The 9,943-nt window shown below is 41.7% G+C and overlaps 1 protein-coding gene across 2 annotated transcripts; it reads left to right on the top strand.

The window, feature by feature from the left end:
* Positions 1–202: 202 nt before the first annotated feature.
* Positions 203–2,172, top strand: LOC135520020 (transcription and mRNA export factor ENY2-2). 2 transcript variants are annotated; one of them, XM_064945328.1, is made up of 5 exons: positions 203–314; positions 692–769; positions 866–936; positions 1,515–1,589; positions 1,725–2,172. In XM_064945328.1, the coding sequence occupies exons 2-5, from the start codon at positions 702–704 to the stop codon at positions 1,796–1,798; spliced, it is 288 nt and encodes a 95-aa protein (XP_064801400.1). In that variant the 5' UTR covers positions 203–314; positions 692–701; the 3' UTR covers positions 1,799–2,172. The 2 variants fall into 2 exon arrangements, with proteins under 2 accessions (XP_064801400.1, XP_064801401.1); XM_064945329.1 differs by having other exon boundaries at positions 204–320.
* The last annotated feature ends 7,771 nt before the right edge of the window (positions 2,173–9,943 follow it).

Here is a 9,943-nt window from a genome sequence, read left to right as displayed (position 1 = left end):
AACAGCACTTCATGGTCACATGTACAATAACAGGCATTGTAAGAACATAAAACTCCACTGATCTCATCTATGTAACGTTATCACGCTGTAAGAGTTGAGTCTATGTTATAATCCGAGTTCTTATTCAACGCTTCCACCTAGTGGCATAACGATAGTACTTCATTAAAAGTTAGGAACCTTTTCTGGTATCAACGGTTTCCTGGGGGTCCTTATTCATTGTGGGACACAACAATTAGCTGTGGCTAACTAGCTCGCCAGTTATAATTTTATTGGCACTGTGTGCAACAGCATGCACGTTTCATCGAACGTTTTGGGCAAGTGTGAGATTGTTACGTCCTTGATAGCGATGTAGCCAATTAATTATCGACAATTATCAGATAGTGAACGAGCTTGTTTGCCTGGCTAATGTCAGAAATACGTTAGCTTGTCAACAGTTAGCATATAGCTAGCAAGTAAAGCCTAGCAATGGTTTATGCTGCTCGTAGTTTGTTCTAAAAAGGAGTGATTTAATGTTATCTACATCCCAAATCTTAACATTTTTCATGATAGACAGCTGTCCACCGTGTTTGTAGACTGTTACAGTAGCTAGCTAACGTTACCTATTAAACTGATCCCTGCCTCAGCAGTTGACTAATGAAAGCTAGCTCGCTAACACCACAACATAAACTCATTCTGAATCTCACCTTTGCAGCTAAAAGAATATGAGCAAAGATTCCAAGATGAGAGCAACAATTAATCAGAAATTAACTGAGATGGGTGAACGAGAGCGGTAAGAACATTTCACAAATGTCTATTATAATCATTATTAGAAGACCGATCAACTCTATGGTCACGACTGTTCTTGCTTGTTTTGGTTGAACCACAGATTGAAGGAGTTGCTCAGAGCTAAACTCACTGAATGCGGATGGAGGGATCAGCTGAAAGCTCATTGCAAAGGTAAGAGTTTTGCAAAGGAGAATTTAGCATTTTTTCAAACACCTGAAACACATTTTTTCCAGCAATCATTATGCTTAATTCTATGTAAAAATGATATTGATATTTTTCTGCACATCAAATCTCTTGATCTGTCTATATTGTCCTGTCTGCTCTTTTTAAAATTTTAATAAACTGAATATGCATCTCTGCTTAAAATTCTGGGTAAAAGATTGAAAGGAATGTGAGTCTCATTCAGTACATTTTGTAATTGCTTGCTTTTCTAAAGTCTACCAACCTTGCCAGCAAGCATGCCGTTTAAAATAGTTAGACACACTAGCTACTCTTAACTTAATTTGTAGCCTGAAATGGCTCTTGGCAGCTAGTTATGAGATTGAGAATATATCTGGACTAGCGAAAGCCAACTTCATAAATTGCTAGTTGGCTAGTAGAAAAACAACATTTTAAACAAAATAATTGTTTATTATTTTTAACCAGGGCAAATCTGAGGGGGCATGTGCCTCCTTTGAGTATGACGCCACTGACACGGTACAAAAAAAACTGTGTACCCATCATGCCACTCATCAAGTAACTGTTTGCAGATGTCATCAAAGAAAAGGGCTTGGAGCATGTGACCGTCGAGGACCTTGTGGTAGAAATCACCCCTAAAGGAAGAGGTATTTCGGCCTTTTTGTTGTTGTGTATACAGTACCTTTTTTCTCATCCCTCTGTTCAATAACTTTCAAAAAAGTTTAACTTTGACACAACTATCAAAACCCGAACTGAATACTGTATCTTTATTTCCTCCTCAGTTCTGGTGCCTGATAGTGTGAAGAAGGAGCTGCTGCAGAGGATAAGAGCCTTCCTGGCTCAGCATGCCACATAATGGAACCAACGTGACCTTTTTTTTAAAACCCTTTTGCTATCAGAGTTTTTCGAGCTTGTTTTCTTTTTGCCATCGTGCTGTTATTACTGGCTATTTGATGCAATCATCCATCATGATTTAGACTTATTCAATTAGTTTGTTCAATGTCCGATTTTAAGAATGAAAGATGTCTGTTTTTCACCGCCGGGAGTTCTTTACATGATGCAACGAGTCAACATGTGTCAATAACTGTACGTTGTATTGGAATACATAACATTCTATGCTGTTTTTAATCTGTGGGTTGTCTTCTCATTTTAAGTTGGTTTGTCATTAGAGAAATGCTTTTGAGAGGAGTTGGTAATAAAAGCTGGTTCTGGGTTTTGTACGAAGTTCAATGCGATGTTTTGTTTTTGAAAGAAGGCTTGCAATGACACTCAATCTTTTAGACTGTGTTACAGTCGGTCTGTGTAGATTAACTTTGTAGATTTAACTCATTTAATACTCAGATACTCAATTGAGTATCTGGCCAATAGTTAATCTCATACTAGAGGTACTGTAAAATAATATGCACAATAAAGAATCAAATGATGTACTTAAACTCAAGATATGGAGCTGTATGGGGAATTTACTTTGGTAATCTGAAACACACTACAGTGGTGCATTGAAACTTAAGGTGTCCTTTGACTAAATTACATCCCCTGTGCTTATAAACAAACATACATTTTCCTATAATGATGACCCTACTGCTGCTTTACTTCCTAGAGTAACAGAGTGGTCCTGACGGGGGAGCTATTGCGATGGAGAGGGGGAGATTACGAAAAGATAAACATGTGTTCACAGGGAGAGATATAACTCAAGTGGATGCACCAAGGGACAAATAGCTTTTTCCAGATAGGGTTTTCAGATTATTCCAAGGTCCTGTGAGTGTAGTGTGTGAAATGAGCAAGTGTTCATGTGAGAGACTCCTTGGGTTGACAAGTTCAGAAACAAAAGTTATACCATGGTGTGATGGATAAAGGAAATCTGTAAAAAGTTGGCCACGGCCCCTCTACAATGTCCCGGCTGTTTAAATACAATAGACAATCCATGTAAGCCTTTCTCATTCTGGACACAACTTTATAAACTTCATATCACATCTGTAAAATACATTTTCACAGATTAGCTTGTAAGGCTCTGATCTGTTTTATAGTTTAGTCAATTCCACAAGATGACTCAGATCACTTTGTTTTGTTTAAACCACTCTTGTTACAGACCAGGAATAGCAAATAGGCTATAGATTACATTTTGAATGGCTGTGAACCCGTGCAGGGCACCGCTCGGCATGAGTAGCACATTACCAGGTAGTGAGTGAGCCTTTGCACTGGTCACCTACTGAAGAGTGTTTTCTTAGCCGAAGGACCTGCCGTGACATCAGCCCATGTGACAACATGCTGATATACAGTGCTGCTGGCCCAGGGTGGGCGGCTGCCTGCCTGTACCCCCCCCCCCCAAGGCCCGAGTTCAGAACTCTAGCTGGCTCTTTTAATGGCCAACATCAATCCCCATGTTATCGTCAGGGCAATCTCGCTGGGCCCCCAATATATAAAGGGTTCAACACGCTAGCTGGCCCTGCGCTGCCTATAGAATTACTGGTGAGTGACACATTTACTATCATACAGATTCTATTTACTTTCTCACTCCATTCTCGACTCTGGACCCACACAGTGCTGTTGAAGAGGCCGAGATACTGAACAGTAACCAGATGAAAAGATCTGAATGGCTTCTCAAATGAAAGAAGGACATAGGCTAGGTTATAAAGCTTGAACTGTAAAAGACAAAGGTAAACAACACCTGATGGAGACTATTCGTCCACTCAGAGGTCCTGCATACTAATTGGTGGAATCCTGAGTGGCGTGTCAGCGGCCTCTGAGAGACCAATCATAAAGCAAAGAGCACCACAAGGCTGAGATGACATCATCTGCACTGATGGAGATATCAAGCAGTGGCTGTGCAAAGAAAGAAAAAAAGAGAAAGGAAAATTGTGTGTGTGTGTGTGTATTTTTCTTCAGTAATTGAAATCATATCATTTCAGCATGAAATAGTTAACTGAGCCAAAAGTGTGGTCCTGTATATTGAGTCCCTTATGGGCAATGTAGTCTTTTGTCTAACTTGGCAACCAGTAATTGCCATAAACACATTTCTTACAGTACAAACAAAACTGAGGTACAGGAACATTATTAAAAAATCCACACATGACAGCAAGGCAAAGCACATAAGAGAACTGTGAAATGAAATAATAATTTTAACATGGATGACGGAATAGGAAGGTATGCCGGTCAATCCAAAATATGTATTATAATCATTTTAACAACGCATGCACTTCATTGTTTTAGCATTTATGTGATCTGAGTTAACAACTGTAATGTCAATACTCCATCATAGAAGATTATATAGATTTAGAATGTATAGCTTTCCACACTGGAGTTTTTTAATTACATTTGTTGAATCAGATTACATAAATGGTAAAACAATTCAGTGTATGTGTGTTAAATTGATTATAATATAGATTTAGAATGTATTATCTACTCTTAGTACACCAAACATTAGGAACACCTTCCTAATATTGAATATTGGGATGCTGGCCCACGTTGACTCCAATGTTTCCCACAGTTGTGTCAAGTTGGCTGCATGCCCTTTGGGTGGTGAACATGTTCTTTTTTTTCAATGGAAGGTAGGCTTACTAGTATTGCATAAGCATCGTAAGCACAGAAAATAAATAGTCTAATGTAGCCACCCCCCCCTAATCAAAAGGTCATGAACAGTCGCAAACTCCCATGATCCTATACGGTGTTGACTTTCTATAGTATCAGCATGTGTGAATGCTATGCTCAATGAAATTCTCTTTGAATTTCTTCTCTTAAATTTATGAGACCTTGCAACATGGGTTACAACTCTTTTCGAGCCCAATGCTCGTGCTCAATGCCATTTTCATTCTGGCTCTAAGGAAAGAGGGAGAACTTGGCATGGGGTTAACTGCAGTCTGAAGGGCTTTTTAACCGTATTTACACCCTGTTGTGTCTTCTGGGACCCGTTTTCCACACGCTAATGAGGCTAAGGAGCGAGGTCCGCTCTGTTATTCCTGGCACGGCCATGTCCAGTCACAGGCATACCTCCTCTCGCTTTCTCTTCCCACTCAGTAGCCCAGTGCAAATACTAAATAAGAGGAAATACATCATCCCTTTCAATGGTAAAAGCCAAAGCCAGGTCTGCCAAAGTTAACACAAAGCAATCTTAGGTAATGATCAGCAAATGTGTATTAAGTTCCATAGAGCATGACCACATAATTCTTGTTTAGCTCATGTTGGCTTCGTCTCAGCTCTTTCGGTAGGTGTCCTCATGAGCTTGTACACATGTGGGCACACGCATGCAGGCACACACGCACGCACCCATGAATGCAAACATACAACAACACGCATGCACACGTACGCACACACACACACACACACACACACACACATGCGCACACAAACACACACACAAACACACACGCGCGTGTCCGGGTGCGCACTCATAAACATGAACACGGACACACACAAATAAATGAGTAGGCAGCATAGGCATCACTTCCCTTTTTTTATAAGCGATTCTAATGGACTAGGCCTAAATTGGTCATTCATTGTTAAAACCTGTGTGAGGTTGCTTTACTTGCTACACCTAATGGATTGGGAGAACTTGTATTGCAGCCTATAACTGTACATTACAGAGACATGCACCGTCCTCAGATGATTACTTTCAAGAGTCAGATTTTCCATTGCTTTAGTACAATACACACGGGTGGCAAATTGCAATGTTTAGCTGCTTTATATTCCATTACAACTCAATTGACGCAATTATCAATGATTTGCTCAGTCTAAAACATTTCATTCACCCATTTTAGTACATTACCTACAGCATAGCAGTGTGCAGGAGGAAAAGCTGGGGGGTCTCCGTGCAACAAAACAGAGCTAGGGAGAGAAACATAAACCAGACATTGTTTACCCTGTTTCTGATGTAAAGGGCACTTACTGTCATGTCCAATGCTCCAGCGTAATTTGCTGCTGCTCTGCCCTTTGAAGTGTGTGCGTTTTCTATTTCCTGACACTACCTCTCTGACTCGCTGATATTGCAACTGGATACCTCATGTTTCCATGTTGGGGCTCTCGCTCTCGCTCTGTGCTGATAAAAACCACCAGAGAGAGGCTGCAGCCGGCCGGCCCGGTCGCAGGGATCCTTGGAGGCCCTCATGCATCCCAGACAACGCCACGGGGGATTACAGCATGCCCTGGCAGCAGAATGGCTTCACTTAAGAATTTCAGTAATCACTTTTAGGAGTGTAATATATTGCTGACCTTTGGCAGCGACACACGACCCCCCCCCCCCCCCCGCTCCCCACAGCGACGTGATCAAAGGAAGTGGCAGTGGCTATGCAAACAGCCGCTATCAGTGGAACCCTATTTCTCTGTCTTTCTCTCTCTCGCTTTTTCTGTCTCCCCCCCCCCGGATTGTGACTTGAGGAGGTGAAAGGGAATGGAGGAGGGGTGGGAGCAGTAGTTTAGGCCCTGATCCACTGCCTCCACTGCCCGCAACAGTCTAGTTATCATCATGGGAAAAACCCCAGTGGGTTATCTCCTCTCAGCTGGAGCAGGCAAACACCACGGCCTGCCATGTGCTCCCAGACAACAGCGGCAGCCAAAGCATGTGAGTGTGAGTGTGAGTGTGAGTGCAGCGGTGTAATCTGGGTCATAACAGTAGCCAGGAGGCTTTATGTGGTTCCTTAAATCACAGGAGGGTCTGACAGAGCAGAGGGAGCGAGAGAGAGGGACAGAGAGAGAGGGACAGAGAGAGAGGAACAGAGAGACACAGAGAGAGATGGGGGGGGGGGGGGGTATGGGTATATCTATAGCAACAATTAAAGTGATTACTGGTATGGAACCAGAAGAGATGCAGCACCATATACATCATAGTCAATGTTAATCACATAGGATACAGTATATCAATTCAAAGATTAATGGAGTGGTATTTACATTACTACTCAGTAATACAGTGTAGGATTTGGATCTTTCTGACTGTATTGTTCTCATGCACGAAGTCGCATTGTTGAAGTCGATGTTTTAACAGCTTATATTACCCAGCTGAAACTATGGCATTTTTATGGACTATTTTATTGCCATATCCTCAAGAAAGCAACATAACATTTAAATCAATTATGAAAGGGACCATTTCTGTAAACAATGCTTAATGAAAAACAGACGTTATAATTATCAGAGAACAATGTCAACATGTTGACCTTTTCAGGGAAATGTTTTTCAGGCACATTATTAAGATTTGTGAGACATCTGTTTATGCTAATTTGAGCTCTACTGTGGAACTCACACTGTTTTTAAGCCAATTTGGTGTTTTGCTGTATTTGGCGTACAACTATTTGTTTGATTCCAAGAAACACACATTAACGTCTTCGTACATTATGTCTCAATACCAATTATAAGCCACTGAAAAACAAATGCTTCGAACTGACACCAAAGTAGCAACTACCCATTTCAACCAGACGATGGCGATGCATAACAGATAACCCACGGAGACTCTCCTGGTTAAACACAGCTACTAACTAGCTTTCCCTTTCTTCCCGCTGGTTGAGAATACATAGAATAAATGAGTGCCCCTAAATCAGATATGAAAGTTTTAAGAATAAACCAAAATGCTTTACTGTACGACTGCTGTGGTTAGCTGTCTACTTTAGCTGTCTTCTTGCAATTTTTTAAATATCATGACTAGTGTCAAAATATCTCTTTTATCCAATATATGTCGCATATTGGTTTTGCTGCGAATGTGTGTGTGTGTGTGTGTGTGTGTCCTTCAACCCGGAGCAGCATCCCTCTACATGCTACAATCATTCATCAGATCCAAAACAATATGATTCTTAGGTAGACACAGTTTATTGGATGGCATGACTAGGAGTGTTTATTTGACTCATTTGATTACAATGTGTGCCGTGTCATTAAACGACCACAGGATGTCCTGTGCTTTTTATGAGGTTCTTAGACAAGCTTGGGAAGAAAGAAATGCTTCCTGGTTCCTACTACCATATGTTATGTCTGTCCTAGAAACAACAGGGGAAGATCCAAACAAAAACACTCGGATGGACTGCAGTTATGGCCTTGATTACTCTCGCTTTCAAATCCCAGGTCGACATGGTTTGAAGGATTTCTAACAACAACTCTGTGATATTGTATTAATTTAGCATCTTGACTGGAATTCTCGCCAACACTGTGGTTATGTCACTCCTGTCTTTAATCATTAGCATATATTCCTGAGCACCGCTAATCAGCTGATAAGATTCCAGTGTTTAGTGTCTAAACTGGAGGAAAAGCACCTGCAATGAAAAAGTCTCTGGCCTCTAGGAGGTGTGTGTGTTTTACGGCCCGGCTGTGACGCCATTGACGGGGCACGGTGCAATAAGCCAGATATCTCGACACGTGCCGTAGCATTACCGTAACACAGCCTGGAGGCGGTTGATGTTGTTGACAGTGACAGTGTTGAGTCGGAGATACAGTAAGAAATACTCATCATCTCTTCGAGAGAGAGAGTAAGAGAGAGAGAGAGAGAGAGAGAGAGAGAGAGAGTAAGAGTGAGAGAAAGAGAGAGAGAGAGGGAGAGAGAAATAGAGATGAGTGGTGATAATGGTTATGCACAACAGGCCTTACCCACGATTAGGTATACTGATTCACACTATCTATTATCATTATCATCTCTAGAATCATTGTCATCCATCAGCATCTTTGTCATCCGTCAGCATCATTGTCATCCATCAGCATCATTGTCATCCGGCAGCATCATTGTCATCCGGCAGCATCATTGTCATCCAGCAGCATCATTGTCAGGTAGTGGATGAGTTGAATTTGCACTGTGTAAAAAACATCTGATCACCTTGAAGATCCCTACTGGCCACAGACGTCAATTAAACGTCTATTCCACGTTGGTTCAATGTAATTCCATTGAATTGACGTGGAAACAGTGTTGATATGACGCCCAGTGTGGAGTCGTGTAAACGCAATCCGTTATCATCATGTTTGTTGTTGTGATGGTCCTCCTCCAAGCCCTCTACCTGTCACATCCCAGGAGCCCTGGGTGAGCGTTTGTCCCCATGTGTATGCGGAGTTGAGTGGCTGGCTGAATCAGCTGAGCCTCATGTGGCTGGCCTGGCCGTGCTCCCCATGACCCAGCAGGGCTAAGCCACTAGCTGCCTAGCACCTACCACACATTCCTGATGCTTTATTCCCATGCCCAGACAGATTGCATCTCAGCAATACAAATTGGGGCAAAATGTATTACTGTACTGAGCTGTCCTGAAACAGCCGAACCTGAGATACAATACACGTCCTTCATAAGACGAAACATGTTCACACAAAGCCACAGAAACAGAGACGAAGAGATCAGAGACACGCAGACATGCATTTGCATACCCAGTTATTGTAGACCGAAGAAGCCTTCACATCCATAATAAAGCCTCAAAAGTCACTCACACATGCAGGTTGCCATTTATGAGTCTTGTCCTGGAGGCAGAACTAAGTGATTTCCGCTAGATGGACCAGCTGCAAAGTCAAAATTGGCCATATTGTAAAAATGCATGAAAACAAAAGTTTGTTTTTTGGTCTTACAGTTTTTCTCAATTGCTAAAACACTAAAACCCATTGGCTGAACTAAGTTCTCAGTTGCCTGGACTCATTTAGCTAATTATGCAGTCTGTTGTCAATACCTTAAACCATTTCACATGGTAAAACACAATTTGCAGATCTCACTTAGACTTTTCAGCAAAACTCTAAATACATTCTCATTCTCAAAACACATTCTGGTAAACACAAGTGGCAACAATCAAATACAAATAGAGAATACATGTCATTTATTGAACACAACCACTCAAAATTGATTTAACCTGTTTCAAATGACGCGGTACAACTAATATAAGCCAGTTCAGAGAGCAAACAGGTTGTTGAAGGTGGGAAGGAGAAAGTCTGAGAATGGAGAGAGGAAACAATGTGAAAGGACGAGTGCGTACGCGAGGTGGGCGACGAGGAGGAAGAGGAGGAGGAGGGCAAGAAAGAGGAAGAGGAGGACAAAGAGGCAGAGGAAGACAAAGAGTGGAAATATCTG

The sequence above is a fragment of the Oncorhynchus masou genome, chromosome 29 (assembly GCF_036934945.1).
Source record: "Oncorhynchus masou masou isolate Uvic2021 chromosome 29, UVic_Omas_1.1, whole genome shotgun sequence".
Lineage (NCBI taxonomy): Eukaryota > Metazoa > Chordata > Actinopteri > Salmoniformes > Salmonidae > Oncorhynchus > Oncorhynchus masou.
The sequence above is the reverse complement of the archived record's forward strand: the minus strand, read 5'-3'. Positions and strand labels throughout refer to the sequence as shown.